The sequence below is a fragment of the Rhinolophus sinicus genome, chromosome 18, assembly GCF_057876585.1.
Source record: "Rhinolophus sinicus isolate RSI-liver-muscle chromosome 18, RSI-T2T, whole genome shotgun sequence".
Lineage (NCBI taxonomy): Eukaryota > Metazoa > Chordata > Mammalia > Chiroptera > Rhinolophidae > Rhinolophus > Rhinolophus sinicus.
The window spans coordinates 96,534,866-96,554,467 of NC_142518.1; the positions used below are offsets into that span (position 1 = coordinate 96,534,866).

At 37.0% G+C, this 19,602-nt stretch overlaps 1 protein-coding gene across 6 annotated transcripts in view; it reads left to right on the forward strand.

The window, feature by feature from the left end:
• The first annotated feature begins 2,596 nt into the window (after nucleotides 1-2,596).
• Nucleotides 2,597-19,602, forward strand: part of LOC109437920 (PABIR family member 1-like) — a 66,200-nt gene continuing 49,194 nt past the window's right edge. For 5 of the 6 annotated variants that reach the window (XM_019717444.2, XM_088794879.1, XM_088794878.1 and 2 more), the window contains exons 1-3: nucleotides 2,597-2,730; nucleotides 3,038-3,149; nucleotides 8,672-8,750. In XM_019717444.2, the coding sequence (XP_019573003.1) occupies nucleotides 3,040-3,149; nucleotides 8,672-8,750 (189 nt within the window). In that variant the 5' untranslated portion in view covers nucleotides 2,597-2,730; nucleotides 3,038-3,039. The remainder of the gene's footprint in view (nucleotides 2,731-3,037; nucleotides 3,150-8,671; nucleotides 8,751-19,602) is intronic. The other variant, XM_088794877.1, reaches the window with a different exon arrangement.

Sequence of the window (19,602 nt, forward strand, 5' to 3'; positions counted from 1 at the left end):
TTTGTGACTTGTGGACTTGGGGTCAAGTTGCTCTTGTGATAACTAAAGGTTAACATGTTGCTTAAAATTTGCCATGGCAACTGGTATAATAACAGCTAATTATGACATGTTTGTGGGACACCTTTTATAAGTAAGATGGCAGCAGACGGGGGCATACAAAGAGAGTAGCATAAAAGTTAAAGTATATCTAAGCAAACCAGCGATCTGAGATCATGGTATATTACTATGAAACAGCAAGAGCTGATCATGAAACACAGCTAGGTTGGTATAATAATGTGTAGCAGAAATGAGAAGAAGTAAAAATAATCAAATGCTGTGTTGATTATACAGAATTCTTTGTTTCTGTTGTTCTTGCTCCTTTTGACATTCCAACCTGTGTACGTACTATGAGTCCCGTCTCTATCTTTATGGGTTTTGGTTTCCTGATGTGTAGGTGCACTTTAAAGAGAATTCCTTCTCTTTGATAACAGTTGGAAACTTGTTGCCATCTCATGTATTTAGTCGTTTCATATCATTACTCCCTTTCTAGAAACAGTCTCTCAGTTGTTCTTTCCTTGTTTCATTATGCCTATTTTCTTAGTGTTACTGTACTTAGATGTTTGAAAATTAGGTATCTGTAATGCATAGGCATGATGAGATTTTTGTCTATTCATTCAAAATGTATCCATTAGACCTTATTACCTGCCAGGAATTTAACAAACTTTTTGAAAAATGAGAGTAGAGTAGAGGTGAAATCCACTTGTTCTCTGGTGTACTCCATATTTTCCTGCTATTCAGAAAGTTTGTTTTTGACCCTCTGTTCTGTATTTAACCACTGCCTCTTGCATACACCCTAACTTTACTCCCTTTAGCTGCCACCTTTCATAAAATTTTGAAGTACCCTAAGAACTTTAACTGTGGCTTTCAGGAGATCTTGGTACAAGCTCAGATTCTACTGCTACTTAATTATGTGCCATTAACCTCTCTGGAATTTTATCAACTGTAAGGTAGAAATCATTTACCTACTTCACAAGATAGCTGTAAGGACAGATTATTTAAACCCGCATGTATTCATGAAACAATTTAATAAGTATTTATCAAGTGCTTTTGAGTACAGAAACAGTGTCCAGAGAAATATCCAGAGGCACCTCGTCTGTCTTTTCACTTAAATAGAAGGGCAGAGGAAACTTGGCTTTGCCACTTAGGAGTTGTAATTTGAGTAACCCCTCTGCGCTTAGGTTTCCTCCTTTGAAAAATGGGTATTGTGATGGCACCTACGTCACAGTTATTGTAAGTATTAAATTCGATCACATATTTTAAGTGCTTAGGACAGTACCTGACATGGAGCCTCCAAAATGGTAGCTATTGTTAATCCACCTTACACCAGGAATGATAACTCCAAATCCCCTCATGTCTGGGATTTAGCTAACCTAATTCTCCTTAATATAATTAAGCTTTTCTTATTCTATTCTCAGAATGAATGAAGAATGATTATGATCTTTCATGTCATAACTTGTCATGAACTGTTTCAAGATAATCCCATTTTAAGTTCACCATTGATTGGTTGAGCAGATTTCATGATTGAACCAATTGAGACAAGGATGTGAAAACATTTTTAAACTATAAAGTGCTATACAATGTTATGACTATTTTAATTAACAACTCCCATTTCACTAGTTGCACTTGCCTTCTGGGAACTGCATATCGTTCCTAAAATGTGCGGTTTTACAAAATTATTAGTGTGCAGTTAAGATTTCAGTACTCAATATGGCTCATTACCTGATGGTGAAAAATTCTAAAAACGAAGTTCTTAAAATGTTTTGAACCATGACAACAGCATTGTTAAATGGAAACACTGATTTGTATGGACACTAAATTCTGAGATATTTGTTTTAAGAAAACAAGCCTCCCGCCCCCCCCCGCCAAAAAAAAAGGAAAAAGAAAAAATAGAAAAGAAACAACAAAAGAAAAAAGGATGTTAAGCCTCCCTGCTTTAACTCAACCTTTTTCTTAAACGAATAACTTTCAAGAGCTAGATTTTATTCACTGTAAGAATATACACTGTACGATATTGTAAAAAAAAAAAAATAGTAATGAAACCACATGGAAAACAATGATTCATCTGCGCAAGTGATTCAATTGGATTAGCGCCTTACCAAGGACCCTTTGGGAGCAGGTGGCATCTAAGCACTTTGGAGTGGTTTTATTTCCCAGACTTTAGCTTTTTAAAAATTACAAAGGTGTAGTGTGTCTGCTGTAACAGGATGGAAAAATTCGTTATGGGAGGTAACAAGCTTGTTGGCCTCAATCATAAGGGGTTCATGAATTAACCAAAGAAGAAAATTTAGTATCACACATAGGGCAGAAAGGAGGGCTCTCCCGTACACCTTACTCCTCCCCACCCTTTGTACCCTAAACAATGGTTAACGAAACCATTCCAGGGTTAACGTAGGAGCAGAACTACCACAGTAAATATGCACTAGGAAAAGAAAAGGGAGGACTGAGCTTGGCAAAAAAGGGGGGCTCCTCAACTGCGCGTGCGCCCCTGGCCTGACTGACAAAGGCGCCCGTAATAATACTCATCGCTTGCGTAATGAGCATGTGCCGCCAGGCGGGGCACGGGGCGCATGCGCCAAGAGGCGGCGCCCAACTGATTTTCTAAGATGTGCCGGTTGTAATCTTCGCTTTATTCCGAAAGGTTTACCTAGGTTTCCCTTGGCCGAGACAGATAAAGGAGAAAGATTCGAGGAGGTGACTAAGATAAATTCCTCATTTTCATTATAGGCTTGGATATGGAGGATCTTTTCGACGTTAAGGGTTCCGAGCTTGGGGGGCAGGCGATTCGGAGCCAGTCCTGCCTCACTTTATGCCCGCTGGTTTTAGGGTTAGTAGGGCTGCAAAGGTGAGCACCCCTCTCACCTAAGAGCTTCCTCCTCTCTTTTTTCCCCCTTTTCGTCTCTCTCTACATCATCTCACCAAGCTGACTTGTCCTTATGTGAAGGGGAGCCAGAAAACCTTGAGAACTTATAACTAAGCAGTGGTTTCTTCCTCAACACAGATATGTCACAGGAGATAATGAAATTAGACTTGGAGCTGCTGCCGAGTTCAACCACCACAGAAGGCAACATCCTCAGAGGAACCAACAGCACCCCTTTGATCAGTGGTCTTGGGTGAGCAGGATTGAGATACTGGAGGAAGCAAGCAGGGGGATGGGTGGCAAGAGTTGGGGAAAATGAGTTCCAATAGCATTCCCAGCCCTTCATTCATCCAGATTCTGCAGGTACCTCTTTTGTTCCTGGGTTCTGGAGACCCCACTCTTAGCCAAGGGGGAAATGGGATGGGCTGGCCAGAAAGAGCGAGCACACACCTACCCTGAGGTTAACTCGTATATGAAGCTTAATGTCCTCTTCTGACAGTCCACCAGCACCTGAAAGCAGCAACTAATTGCTGTGGAACATGACTTTTTCTAACTTCATCCCATCTCTTATCCACTCCTTTAAAGAAACTGAGCACGCCCCACCCTCGCCTCCACATCTTCTGTGATTACTAATTTTTGTTCTTCTCTCAGCTGCTTTGTCACCTCTGACCTTCACCTCCAACAAATGGAAATGGTTGTCAAGCAAATAAACTTGGGCCTCTTTTATATCTATTTTTTATTTGAACAAAAAGTTGAAGTACTACAGAAATTGATCTCCTAAATTTTGTATTCCCAATGGCCGATATTGTCCCCAACTTGGTTCTTGGGTGGGGGGGGGGATGTAAAAATATATAACTTTTTTATGTATAAAGCACAGACATACATGTGGAAATTTCGTGGGAATTTTCAAGGGAGAGTGATTGGGAGAGAAATGTCTGAAAAGGATCCTTAGAGGGAGATATATATATACATATACACATATATGCCAGAAGGTGCCAAAAAAAGTTTACAAGTGGACACTTTGGTCAACGTTGCTCAACGTTTGAGGATGCTGATGGTAACCACTCTTGTAATTGCAGAAGTCAAACGTGACTTGTTTTCATCTTTTGTTATCAGTATATAATTGAGTATTACAATTTTAATAGTTTTTTCCTTTCTTAAAATGTGTATACATTTTTTGGCACCGTGTGTGTGTGTGTGTGTGTGTGTGTGTGTGTGTGTGTGTATATGTATATATATGTATATATATATATATATATGTATATGCACACATACATACATATATGGTTTAGAAACACTACCCTAACTGATTTAACTGTTATTTCTTGCATGTATCCAAAGTTTTGGCATGACTCAAGCTTATTATTTCTTAAAATAGAATTTTAAAGTGAGATAGCTCATCTCACACCCCAACATCATAAGGTTTTCTCAATATTGTAAAAAATATCTGAAAAATGTATTCACTGCATTGTTAACTTTGCTCCTCACCTCTTGCTGGCATCATGCTAATTGGTGATTGTAAATCACAACTGTTAGAAGTGGACTCAGAGACTAGATCTACCCTCTTTGTTTAATATATGAAGAAACTGAGGCCTACAGATCCATAAATCTCCAAAATGGCATAGTAGTAGAGCCAGTACTAGGAACCTGTCTTTGTCTCCTAACTCCTACTGTGTTTCTCCGAAAATAAGAACTAGCCAGACCATCAGCTCTAATGCGTCTTTTGGAGCAAAAGTTAATATAAGATCCATTATTATATTATATTTTATTTTATTATATTACACCCAGTCTTATATTATAAGACTGGGTCTTATATTAATTTTTGCTCCAAAAGGCACATTAAAGCTGATGGTCTGGCTAGGTCTTATTTTTGGGGAAACAGTAAGCTAGTGCTTTGTCCACTACTAATCAACATCTAGGCTGATTAAACAAATGCAGCTTTCTGCTCGTTTGCGGTAAGAGCATATATTGTTACAAAATGCAAAGCAAACTAAGATCGACCGAAAAATAATACATTGCCATTTTCAGTAGGTGGGTAGAAAAATAAGGGTTGGGGGGAGGCTCCATATGTTGTGCTGAGAACAAGAACATCCTATAAATTCAGGATTTTACTCTGATCCTGTTGTACAAATAAATGAATTGTTATGGACCACTCTGCTAGTAGAAGAAAGCACTTGGGGAGAATGTTAGTTTTATTGGAAGCCTTATGAAATGAAAAAACAAGTTGCAAATAGATGATGGAGGATATATACTTGAAGAAACATGTGGATCCTGTTTAATATGTTAAGTGCTGGGGGGAGAGTAGACCCCCTTCCCCAATCCCCAAAGTCCTGGAAGCAAACAGAATGATCCCAGTTATTCCTTCATACTTTGCTTTATTCTGCAAAGGATTTGAAATTTTTCTTTTATTTTTATCATAATTTGAGCATAGTTGCAGTGTCAAATTCTGTAGCTTAAGATCCTGATGTATGAATTGAAATTTGTACAGAAGGGTGCGGGGCAGTTGCATCTTTATCTAGTAGGAGTTAAAGGTAAAGAAACCGCAACGTGGGCCAAGTCCGGGGGCTGTTGTTTATGAAGAAGGAGTAAGATAGGAATGATATATGACATGCCTGAGGTCAGGAAACTCGTCCAAATGATCTGAGGGCATATTTTGTGCTGTTGTGACAAGTTTAGGGTGTGGTCAGAGAAGTTACAGTGAAGGGAAAAAAAATGTAGAATTACACTGAGCCTTAGTTGGATTCATTTTCACCTCAGTTCTTTTCAGTTGCACATATACACTGCTCACTTTTCTCACCTTCCCTTAGTTGGGCTTTGCCTCTTTCACAGCTCACTAAATATCATTGCACTTCTTACAAGTAATTTTCCAATTTAGCTTGGAGCTTCCTGCAGAAAGTTTAAATCTCTCTTGCACCAGCATTTGCAGACTTTGTTCTTTTAATGTCAATTCTTTAATACAAGTGTTACTGTTTTTAAGAAGTCTCTGCAGTGTTTTGCATACATCTTATATTAATATTAGTAAAAATACCAGTGTCAAAAGTTTTGAACCTCTTGGTGCTTTATACTCTTTAGACCTCCAATTGGCTGACTTTACTACTGGTGTCAATAACTTTATTTAAAGGTATTAGTTTTTGTCTTCTATTTTTCTGGTTCTTATTAGAATTAGAGATTAAGTTCTTGAATTTCTGCCAGTGCCTTCCCCCTTTGAATACCTCTAGCCTGAGTGCACACTTAGACTATTATTGCCTCAATTCTGTTTGAAAGTCAAACTACTGCACGTGGGCCAAATCCAGCCTGCCACTTGGTTTTGTAAATAAAGCTTTATTGGAACATAGCTGTGCCCATTTGTTTACTTATTGTTCATGGCCACTTTCCCACTACAAGGCAGAGTTGAGTAGTTGCAACAGAGATTCTATGGTCCACAAAGCCCAAAGTATTTACTATTGGCTCTTTGTACAAAATGTCTGCCAACCATGTGGTTTAGTAAACACTTAGAAACCTAGAAGAAGAATAGTGGTCATGAAGTATGATTGCTTTGGGAATATAACTAACAAATATATTGTAGTTTAGACAGAACTGCTTACTGATCGTTTGATATGGAGCATTGAACATCTATCTGGTTACATTACTTTCACTTTTTCTAAGTAAGTATAGCACTTAACTCGGTTCTAGAAGTCACCAAGGATTTTGTGAAATCGTGTTGAGTGACATAACAATTGAAGTATATGCTGCCTTGATTTCTTTCAGTTATAGTCTTATTAAATAAAATTGGCAGACAAAATTTTAAGGGAGAATATAATTGCCCGCCTTAAGATTACCCCCACTCACAAAAGATAGTGGAAATATGTAACTCATTAGCATCCCCCCAACTTCCTTCTAAATGACTGCTAGAATATATTCCTGTTCTTATAGGGAAAATGACTGGGAAAGGAAATAAAAATTAGATCCATACATATATCCTCTTGTAAAATATTGAATTACTGCCTATTATATGCAAATTACCATGCTGAAAAAAATGTATCTCAAGGCTCAATAAGCTTTTACTTTAATAGGAAAAATAAATACACAAAGGACTTAAATATGTGGTAAAGTTAGATCTGTGCTTAGGAAGGGAAAGAAAGTGCTAGGGGAATTCAAAGAAGAAAATGAGAAATGACAGTGGAATTGTTGAGGGATAAGGAAAAGCATTTGAAGTATATGGAACAGGCTTGGAGGCAGAAAAGCATAGGTGTATTCCAGATAGCTAGTCAACTCTGCCTGCATCACTGTCTCTCCCAAATATTCATCTGCTGACCATTACTGATCCCAGGTGATGTTTTCACCAATCCATGGTTTTAAAGTTAAGTACAGCATAATTAAATACGTTGTTAAGTAGTCACCAATCATCCTTTCCTGGGCAGGACTATATTCTGAAATTGCTATTCCTATTTTTTTGTTGTTTTTTTAAACTACCAAAAATGTCCTTTTTAAATGAGACAATGGTGTTGGCAGATGGTAATTTTTTTTTTAAGTGACCTTACTTGGCAAAAGAATGGTAGCAACCATATATTTGTGCCAAGATTTCATTTTGAAATTTTAGTAGTCCATGAAATCCAAAAGTCGAACTAAATTGTGAAAGGCTTTGAATGACAGTAAAGAAGGTAACTGAATTCGCAGGCAATGTGGAGAGTCACTGAATGTTGGAGCAGGAGAGCATGCTGTTCTCTAGGGAAGTGATCTGGTAGTCTGTTAGAAAGATGGCAGTAAGGAAAGAAGAGAGGTGAGGTGACCAATTAGACTATTTCAGGATCTATGGAAAAGTAAAGTGGCTTTGAATTGGTTTGGGACAAGACTGAAAAGAGTAAGACAGATGCATGTGAGATCACAGAGGTAAAACCTAGAAGACCAGGCACCTGATTGAATTTAGGGAGCAAAAAAGAAAATGTTAAAGATAATTTCTTATCATTAGGGAAACCTGGATAAAAGGTTCACAGGAATATTCTGTATTCTTTTTGCAGCTTCCTGTGAGTCTTAAACGGTTTGAAAATAAAGTTATAACAAAAAGAAGACATAAAAAGGAAAAGATGACTTATTTAGGGTCCCAAATAGGGCTGAGGTCGGCTGGGTGGGCACCATCAAAGCTGAGGACACAAGCATCATTTTCAGCAGGCAGCAGCTGCTTAGCTTCAGTCCACTGCTGCCACTTGGGAATGTGGCCCAGTGTGACAAAATCTTGCAAATTTTCAATAGAAGCCAGAAAATCTGGATTATTTATGTGAAGTCTCTCAGTGTTTGAAATGTGCGCAACTAATTCAAAAACAAAACACTGAATCGGCCAAATGAAATACATTTGTGAATATCTCAGTGCTATTGACCCCTGCTATTGGTTATCCCTCCTGTTCGTGTAAAAGTTTGGGAGTTGAGAGGAAACTGGTACTAGCACATTGTACCTCCACACATAAATTTCAATCAATTACGGGTTTACACAAAATATGAGGTATTTCCAAGGACACAATAAATTGTATTTATTCTTGGTAAAATGATTAGAGGTAAAGTCGCATGCTTGAGAATTCCTTACTTTACGTGGACACTTGTTTAGGCTCAGCCAACTAAGGCTTTGTGTATATGTGTGTGTGTATGTGTGTATATGTATTTTCATGTCTACATCTGCACAGCTGTCCCAACAAAGAAGCCATTTACATTAATGGCATTGCTATTTAAGTATTTGAAATTTTATTTCTTTAAAAAGTTTTTGTAATGGATTTTAAATGACCAATGTTTTCTTTTTCTTGCCAGTGATATTCCACAGGTGTTGCAATCTGGCACATTAAGAACTAGAAGAAGCAGTACAGCATTAATGCCACGACAGTGTCTGGTAAGAAAATGCCTATAGCAGGCACACTGGCCAAGATTGTGCTCTTGACCTTACCCAGTGGTTCTCAAACTTGAGTGTGCACCAGGAAGGCTTGTTAAAACAGACTATTAGCCCTCAACCCCAGAGTTTCTGATTCAGGAGGTCTGAGTGGGGCCTGAGAATGTGCATTTCTAACAAGCTCCCACTTTGAGAAACACTGCTCTAAACATTACTGAAGGACAAACACATGGGCTACAGTTATGATTGCTTTGTTGCAACTGCAGCAGAATTAACTCTTAAATCTCATATAGATTTAACATTGAGATTTGTTTTATGTATAAGACCATCTGGCTTCCAGTTTTTAAAAGAACATTATAATTTTGAGAGGAAAATTTGCAAGCCTTCCTAAGAGTAGTTTTCAGGCTTTTAGTTCAACTTTTATCTCGCATTTATCTTGAATTGAAAATGAAATTTGTTTTTCATGGTGTTTTGATGCAATCTCTAAATTATAACTCTTATCTACTAATTATCCTGTAAACATAGGAAAAATGCTAGGAGATCAGTCAGCCAAAGTGAATAAATGATTCATCATGTGAATTTTTTTTATTGAGGTAAAATTCATATAACATACAGTTAACTATTTTAAAGTGCACAATTCAGGGGCATTTAGTGCATTCACAATGTTGTTCAACCACCACCTCCCTGTTTCAGAAAGCACATATCTTTGGCCTGTTCCTGATCGTTGCTGGAAAGCTTTCAGTCTTTCATCATTGAGTTAACTAATTTTTCTTATCATATTAACTCTGTAGGTTGTGGTAAATGCCCTTTATCATGTTGGGGGAGTTCTTTTCAGCAATAAAAAGGATGAAATCCTGCCATTTGCTCCTTGCTGAGTATTTTTATCATGAAAGCATGTTGAATTGTTTCAAATGATTTTTGGGTACCTATGGAGATTGTCTTGTGTGGTTTTTTTTTCCCCGTCCATTCTGTTAATGTGATGTATTACATTGATTTTCTCATGTTGAACCACTTTGCATTCCTGGGATAAATCTCACTTGGTCCTGGTGTATAATCCTTTTAATGTGTTATTGGATTAGGTTTGCTTTCATTTTGTTGAGGATTTTTCTACCCACATTCATAATGGTTATTGGTCTGTAGTTTTCTTGCAGTACCTTTGCTGGCGTTGGTATCAGGGTAATGCTGATCTCCTAGAATGTGTTAGGAAATGTTCCATCTCTCCTATTTTGGGAAGAGTTTGAGTAGGATTGGTGTCAATACTTTTCTAAATGTTTGGTAGAATTCACCAGTGAAGCCATCTGGTCCTAGACTTTCTTTTGTTGGGAGGTATTTGAAACTGATTCTAACACGTTACTGTACTTGTTACAGGTCCGTTGAGACTTTCTATTTCCTCTTGAGTCAGTTTGGTAATTTGTGTGTCTTTAGGAATTTGTGCATCTCATCTAGATTATCTAATTTGTTGACATACAATTGTTCATAGATTTTTCATATATTATCTTTAAATATGATGGAATCTATAAAAGATATTTTAGTGAAATATTATAGCTTGAAACCCATTTTAAAATATTGCCTCCTAATCTTAAAACTGGATATTCCTCTTAATATAATCATATTCAGTATTATCCTCACCATCGACATAAGAAACATCTAAATCTGTAGAGAACTTTATGAGTTTATTTGAGCCAAACTGACAACATGCCAGGAAGCAAGATCTCAAATGCTCTGGCAAATGACAGTTTTGAAGTTCTTTTTACATATTTGGAATTAAGGAGGGAATGTAAGGAAGATTAAACATGATTATGTGCTTCCTTGAGGGTGGTTACACCTCTGAGGGGTCTGGAAAACAGGATGACTTCTGGCATTTCAAAGATGTGTTAATCTAGATGCAGAAGAACAGTGGACAGGGCTTGCTTAAGGCAAAGATAAACCTTTTATAGGCCTGGGACATGACTACCCACCAGGACCTGCCCAGTTAGGAATTTATGATCAGATCATCCTGTGAGGTTACTTTTGGACACTGAAATTGTCTGATTTATTACACAGCCTCCTTTTCTTTTACTTTTTTCTCAAATGGTGGTTGAATTTATTTGCTTGATCAATAACGGTCCTGGCAAAAATTAGTTAACCAGCACTGAGACAATTGTAATAAAAAATACTAAATTTTAAATACCCATGACACCTTGATAGAAATTAGAGTTTACATAAACAAAAACGAAACCTCCAATGTTGCTAGCAAATACAAAATGAATGTAATGTGACCGACAGGACAACAAGAATGCTTTTATATATTTATATTTGACACCTGACCATATTTTCAGTCACCATAATATCGTCTCTCCAGATTAAAAAAAATAGTATTCTTATTTCTATAACAAAGCTTTTTTTTCATACAAAATTCAAATAATGGCCAACAAATCACAGCAGTGCAATAAGTAGAGGATAAAAAAAAAGCTATCAAACAGGAGCTGAAAATAAAAACTAACTACCATGTTTCCCTGAAAATAAGACCTAGCTGGACAATCAGCTCTAATGCGTCTTTTGGAGCAAAAATTAATATAAGACCTGGTATTATATTATATAAGACCTGGTCTTATACTATAGTAAAATAAGACCGGGTCTTATATTAATTTTTGCTCCAAAAGACGTGTTAGAGCTGATTGTTCGGCTAGGTCTTATTTTGGGGGAAACACAGTAGGAGGAGGAGGACAGAGCCCTCCTGGGAGTTTGTTTCTGTCACCTTGACTATGTGGTTTGTCTTCACAGCCATATCAGAGAGCTGACCTATCTCATGGGTGCCATTTATTCAGGCGGAACGTGACTGAGCCAAGGTGCCTGAGAGCCAGCCGCCCAAATGCCTCAGGTCACCAGGGAAGTGGCGAAAGCAAAAAAAGAATGGGGTTGGGGATCACAGCTATCATTAAAAGGAAAAGTTGTGTTTTTCTATTGCTCGATCTCATAAATTGAGAGTCCATCAGCAGGTTTACTGAGAAGATATGGATAACTGAAAATGTGTATTTAACAGCATATATATGGCTTATTCAGGCAAAGAGACATTTATATTCCAGGCCAAGCAAGCCATCTAAGTAATTCTGTTTGTAATGGAAGGTCAGTTGTATGGAAGATTTCTGGTTTGAGAAACAGACCCTTTGTGTGGATTCCTTAGGTCTAGGTGGCTACCTTTGACCAACCCAGTGAAAGGCATTTGGAAATCAGTAGCAGCAAGGAGTGAGAGGAGCCCGAACAAGCCAGAAGGAACAAGGTGGCCCCTCTTCCACCCTGGGCCACGCTGACCCAGGGTTGGCAGGTGGGCTCCATAGGCAGCTCTGTCTGCGACCAACTGCAGAGCCCCTTTTCCGTTCAAACCACAAATGCACTGATGTTATATTGGGGAAAAATTACAATTGTTCATTAAACAAATCTTCTATCCACTCGTTTACTCATTCTTTCAACACTATTTATTGAGCACTTGCTTGTCTGTCAAAACCCCCATACCAATCCAGTCTTTTCTACTCAGCAAAGTCAATAAATATTTTTAGGAACCTACTATGTATTAGCCCTGATCTAGTTGCCTGGGAGATCTAACCTAGTTGGAGGGTTGTAGGGAGGAAATGACATCTTAGCTGAGATCTTACTGAGGTGTAGGAGTTAGCTAGTTTAGGAAATAAAAAAAATGGCACGCTTGAAGGCCTGGATTGAAAGGGAATCTGGTGTGTAGAGAATTTGAATGAAGGGCGTTCTAGCTAGAGTGGAAGTAAAGATGAAGTGGTGAGAGTTGAAGTTGGAGATGTAGACTAGTGCAAGATCTTGCAGGGCCTTCTAAGTCATGCTAAATATTTTGCACTTTACCTAAGGTCAATGGGAAGTCATTGAAGAATTCTGTCTGATTGACATGATCAGATTTGCATTTCTAAAAGATTATTACCTTGGCTGCAGTGTAGAAAGTGGATTGAAGAGGGCAAAAGTAGATGCAAGACGATCAGATAGGAGGCAACTGCAATAACCCTGGCAAAGACCTAATAGTAATTTAGGGACTAATGTGATAGCAGTGGGCATGGAGAAAAGTGTCAGATTCATGAAATATTTGAAAGGTACAATGAATTGGTGATAGAGTCAATGGAGAGTGGGAAACAATAGAGGCAAAGGTGACTGCTAGGTCTCTGGCTTGGGCAACTGATGGGGTGGTGATACCACAGAAGAAGAAGGGGATATTGGAAGAAGAGTCGATTTAGAAGGGAAGACAAGTTTAGTTTTGGACATGTTACATTTGAGGTTTTCTGGGATCTCCATGTGGAAATGTTAGATACACTAGTTTGAAGTTCAGGATAGAGATCTGGTCTAGAGACACACGTTTAGGAATCAATAGATTGCTATTTAAATCTATGGGAATAAAATGATATGACCTATGGAGAGAGTATAAAAGGAGGTAAGGCTACAGGAAAAAGCTTTAGTGTTGGCAAAAAGATTGCCAACACTTACACATCAGTCAGAAGAGGCGCCACCAAAGAAGCCTAAGATGGAATGGTCAGAAAGGTGGGAGGAGACTCAGAAAAAAGCAGTACCATGAAAAACCAAGGAAAAGTATTAAGTCATATGCTCTCAAGCTGTCAGACATGATAAAGTCTGAAAGGTGGCCTTTGGGTTACCAAAATGGAGATTATTCACAAATTTCTTATATTTGAAAGCAATTTCAATGGAGAGAGGGGTGGAATGAAGGCAGACTGGATTGGGTTGAAGAATGACTGAGAGGTGAAGACCTATAAGTAGCACCATATAGACTAGCCTGGTTATTCAGGGGTAAATTACCCTTTCTATGCCTTAATTTCTTCATGTGTAAAATGGGAATGTAATAGTATCTGCCTGTAAAGTTTGTTGTAGTGATTACATTAATGACAGTATAATACTATCAATAAAACATGTAAAGGAAAAAAGAAAAAAAAACTTAGCGTACATAGCACAACAATGTAATTGTATTTAATACCACTTAAAAATGGTTAAGATGGTAAATTTTATGTTATGTGTATTTACCACAATTTTTTAAAAAAATTTATTGGGGATTATTGGGGAACAGTGTATCTCTCCAGGGCCCATCAGCTCCAAGTCATTGTCCTTCAATCTAGTTGAGGAGGGCACAGCTCAGCTCCAAGTCCAGTCACTGTTTTCAGTCTTCAGTTGCAGGGGGCACAGCCCACCATCCCATGCGAGAATTGAACCAGCAACCTTGTTGTTGAGAGCTTGTGTTCTAACCAACTGAGCCATCCGGCCACCTCTCCGGAAGCTCAGCGGCAGCTCGTTGTCTTCAATCTAGTTGCGGAGGACGCAGCTCACTGGCCCATGTGGGAATCGAACAGGCAACCCTGTTGTTCAGAGCTCGTGCTCTAACCAACTGAGCCATCTGGCCTCCCTACCACAATTTTTAAAAAATAGCTTATAACATGTAAAAAAAAATCAGTGTAAAGCACTCAGCACAGCACTGGCACATACTAAATGCTCAATAAATATTGTATGTTTATATAAGTAGTAGTACATATACAGAGCAACCATGTACCTGCCATTTTTTAAACTATGGACTTTAGGTGATTTTGTTGAATAAATTTTTTTATTAGTTTCAGGTGTACAAACAACATAATGATTAGACATTTATACTTGTCACAAAGCGATAACCCCCTCCCAATCTACTACCTGTCTGACACCGTACATAGCTATGACAATACCATTGACTATATTCCCTATGCTGTACTTTGGTTTACATCCTGTGACAATATATACGTACATATCTACAGAGTGCCAAAAAAAAGCATACACATTTTAAGAAAGGAAAAAAAAACACTATTAAAATTACACTGATGGTAACCACTTTGAGCACCTCTTGTAATTGCAGAAGTCAAACGTGACTTGTATTCATCTTTTGTTATTGGTATATATTGAGTATTACAACTTTAGTACAGTTTTTTCCTTTCTTAAAATGTGTATACATTTTTTTTGGCACCCTCTGTATATGTGTGTGTGTGTGTGTGTGTGTGTGTGTGTGTGTGTGTGTGTGTGTGTATAAAATAGTTGACATTCAATATTATTTTATATTAGTTTCAGGTATACAGCAAAGTGGATAGGCATATATATTATCTAGGAAGTGATTACCCAATAAGTCCAGTACCCATCTAACACCCTAAATAATCTTTACAACATTGTTGATTATATTCCCCTCACTGTATTTCACATCCCAATGACTATTTTCTGACTACCAATTTGTACTTCCTAACCCCTTCACCTTTCCCATCCCCCAAACCTCCTCCTGTCTAGCAACCATCAGTTTTTTCTCTATCTCTGAGTCTATTCTGTTTTGTTTGCTCATTTATTCTGTTCTTTAGATTCCACATATAAGTGAGATCATATGGTATTTGTTTTCTCAGTCTGATTTATTTCATGTAACATAATATTCTTTAGGTCCATCCATGTTTTTGAAAATGGTAAAATTTCATTCTTTTTATGGCAGAGTAGTACTCCACTGTATAAACATACCACAATTTCTTTATCCAATCATCTATTGATGAGCATTTCAGTTGTTTCCATATCTTGGCTATTGTGAATAGCGCTGCAGTAAACATAGGGGGTGCATTCGAGGAATGATGAAAAAATACAGTGAATGTTTAAATTAAAAATTATTATAGTAAAAGACACATTGCCATTAATCCCACTCAAAGTACTCCCCCTCATTTTGAACACACTTATCCCATCGTTCTTGTCACTTTCTGAAGCAGTTCTGGAAGTCCTCTTTTTGTGAGTGTCTTTAGTTGTGCTGTCGTTGCTGCCTCCATGTCCTGAATCGATTCAAAACGTTTTCCTCTCATGGTCATTTTGACTTTAGGGAAGAGCCAGAAGTCGCACGGTGCCAGAACCAGTGAATAAGGTGCATGAGGACACACTGTAATGTTTTTATTTGACAGAAATTGCCGTACCAGAAGTGATGTATGACATGGAGCGTACTCATGATGGAGGATGAAGTAAAGACAGTCACAAAAGAGAACTTCCAGAGCTGCTTCAGAAAGTGGCAAGAACGATGAATAAGTGTGCTTGAAGCGAGGGGGAATATTTTGAGGGGGATTAATGGCAATGTGTCTTTTACTGTAGTAATTTTTTTATTTACACATTCACCATATCTTTTGATCACATGTCATATTTTTTTGAATTAGTGTTTTGGATAAATAACCAGGAGAGGAATCTCTGGGTGATAAGGTAGTTCTCTTAATTTTTTGAGAAACCTCTATACTGGTTTCCATAGTGGCTACATCAATTTGCAATCCCACCAACAGTGCATGAGTTTCCCTTTTCTCCACATCCTCGCCAACACTCGTTGTTTGCTGATTTACTGATGATAGCCATTCTAACAGGAGTGAGGTAGTATCTCATTGTGGTTTTTATTTGCATTTCTCTGATGGTTAGTGACGCTGAGCATCTTTTCATATGTCAATTGGCCATCTGTATGTCTTCTTTGGAGAAACGTCTATTCAGGTCCTTTGCCCATTTTTAAATTATGCTGTTTGTTTTATTGGTGTTGAGTTGTATTAGTTCTTCATAAATTTTGGATATTAATCCCTTATCAGATGTATCGTGGGCAAATATCTTCTCCCATTCAGCAGAATGTCTTTTTGTTTTGTTGGTTTCCTTTGCTGTGAAAAAACTTTTTAGTTTCATGTAGTCCCATTTGTTTATTTTTGTTTGTTTCCCTTGTCCGAGGGGATATGTCAGTAAAAATATTACAAGGGTAATGTCTGAGAGTTTATTTCTTGTATTTTCTTTTAGGAGTTTTATGGTATTGAGTCTTACATTTATGTCTTTAATCCATTTTGAGTTTCTTCTTGTATATGGCGTAAGAAGGTGATCCAGTTTCATTTTTTTTTGCATGTATCTGTCCAGTTTTCCCAGCACTATTTCTTAAATAGACTGTCTTTATCCCAATGTAAATTCCTGGTTCCTTTTTCATAGATTAAATAAACACATAGGCATGTATTTATTTCTGGGCTCTCTGTACTGTTCCATTGATCTATGTGTCTGTTTTGATGCTAGTATCATGTTGTTTTGATTACTGTAGACTTGTGGTATAAGTTGATATCAGGTAGCATGATACCTCCATCTTTGTTCTTATTTCTCAGGATTTCTGTAGCTACGTGCTGTCTCTTACGTTCCATATAAATTTTAGGATTATTAGTTCTGTAAAAAATGCCATTGATATTTTGATTAGGATTGCATTGAATCTGTATGTTGCATTGGATAGTATGGACATTTTAACTATGTTAATTCTTATATCCATGAGTGTGGTATATGTTTCCATTTATTTGTATCTTCTTTAATTTCTCTCTTCAGTTTCTTATAATTTTCTGAGTACAGATCTTTTACTTCCTTGGTTAAATTTTGTCCTAAGTATTTTATTTTTGATGCAATTTCAAATGGGATTATTTTCTGAATTTCTCTTTCTGAGAGTTCATTATTGGTGTATAAAAATGCAACCGATTTCTGAATATTAATTTTGTACCCTGCTATTTTACTAAATTTATCAGTTCTAATAGTTTTTTGGTGGAATGTTTCGGGTTCTCTATATACAGTATCATGTCATCTGCAAATAATGCCAATTTTACTTCCGGCTTTCCCATTTGGATGCCTTTTACTTCCTTTTCTTGTCTATTATAATTCTGGTGGCTAGAACTTCCAGTACTATGTTGAATAAGAGTGGTGAAAGTGGTCATCGTTGTCTTCTTCCTGATCATAAGGGGAATGCTTTTAGCTTTTCCCCATTGAGTATGATGTTAGCTGTGTGTTTGTCATATGTGGCCTTTATTATGTTGAGATATGCTTTCTCTAATCCCACTTTGCTGAGAGTTTTTATCATAAATGGATGATGGATTTTGTCAAATGCTTGTTCTGCATCTATCGAGATGACCTTATGATTTTTATTTTTCATTTTGTTTATGTGATGTATCACATTAATTGATTTGCAGATATTGAACCAACCTCGCATACCAGGAGTGAATCCCACTTGATCGTGGTGTATGATCTTTCTAATGTATTGCTGAATTCAGTTTGCTAATATTTTCTTGAGTATTTTTGCATCTATGTTCATTAGGGATATCAGCCTATAGTTTTCTTTTTTTGTAATGTCTTTGTCTGGTTTTTGGATCAGGATAATGGTGGCCTCCTGAAATGAGCTTGGGTGCCTTCCCTCCTCCTAGATATTTTGGAATACCTTGAGAAGAACAGGTGTTAATTCTTTTTGAATGTTTGGTAAAATTCACCTGTGAAGCCATCTGGTCCAGGACTTTTTTTGTTGGGAGCTTATTGATTACTGATTCAATTTTGTTGGTAGTAATCAGTCTGTTCAGATTTTCTGTTTCTTCTTGATTCAGCATTGGAAGATTGTGTGCTTCTAAGAATTTATCGATTTCTTCCAGATTGTCCAATTTGTTGGCAGGTAGTTGCTGGTAGTATTTTCTAAAATTTTTTTATTTCTGCAGTCAGTTGTCACTTCTTGTCTTTCATTTCTGATTTTATTTATTTGGGTCCTCTCTTTTTTTCCTGGTGAGTCTGTTTAAAAATTTGTCAATTTTGTTTATCTTTTAAAAAAACTAGCTCTTGGTTTCATTGTCATTTTTTTTTTTTGTCTTTATTTCATTTATTTCCACTGTGATCTATATTATTTCTTTCCTTGTACTCACTTTGGGCTTATTTTGCTGTTCTTTTTCCAGTTCCCTTATGTGTAAAAATAGGCTGTTGATTTGAGATTTTTCTTGTTTTTTTGATTAGGCCTGCATTGCTATGAATTTCCCTCTTAGGACTACTTTCACTGTGTCCCATAGATTTTTGGTCATTCTTTTTTCACTTTTGTTTGTGTCTAGGTATCTTTTGATATCTTCCTTAATCTCATTGTTGACCCATTCACTATTTAGTATCATATTATTTAGTCTTCATGTGTTTGTGTGTTTTTCAGTTTTTGTCTTGTAATTGATTCTAGTTTCATACCACTGTGGTCAGAGAAGATGCTTGATATGATTTGGGTCTTCTTAAATTTATCGAGACTTGTTTTGTGGCTTAACATGGTCTAATTTGGAAAGTGTTCCATGTACGCTTGAAAAGAGTGTATATGCTGCTGCTTTGGGGTGAAATGCCCTAAAAATATTAATTAAATGCGTCTGGTAGTGTGTCATCTAAGGCCGCTGTTTCCGTGTTGATTTTCTATCTGGAGGATCTGTCCATTGGTGTCAGTGGGGTGTTGAAGTCCTCTACTATGATAGTGTTACTGTTGATATCTGCCTTTATTTCGGGCAATATTTGTTTTATATATTTAGGTGCTGCTATATTGAGTGCATAGGTGTTTACTAGGGTTATGTCCTCTTGTTGGATTGATTCCTTTATTATTATGTAATATCCTTCTTTGTCTCTTATTATAGTCTTCATTTTAAAGTATATTTTATCCAATGTAAGTATTGCTACCCCAACTTTTTTCTCATTTCCATTTGCGTGAAACGTCTTTTTCCATCACTTTACTTTCAGTCTGTATGTGTCTTTCGATATGAGGTGGGTCTATTGTAGACAGCATATGCATGGGTCTTGTTTTCTTATTCACTCAGCTACCCTATGTTTTTTGATTGGAGCATTTAATCCATTTACATTTAAAGTGATTATTGATAGGTACATAGTTATTGCCATTTTATTATTCTTATTTTTGATATTCATTAGTGTTTTTTATTTTTATTTTTGTTTTGTTTTCTCCTTTCTTCTGCTTAAAGAAGTCCTTTTTAACATTTCCTGTAATACCGGCTTGGTGGTAATAAATTCCTTTAACTTTTTCTTATCTGGGAAGCTCTTT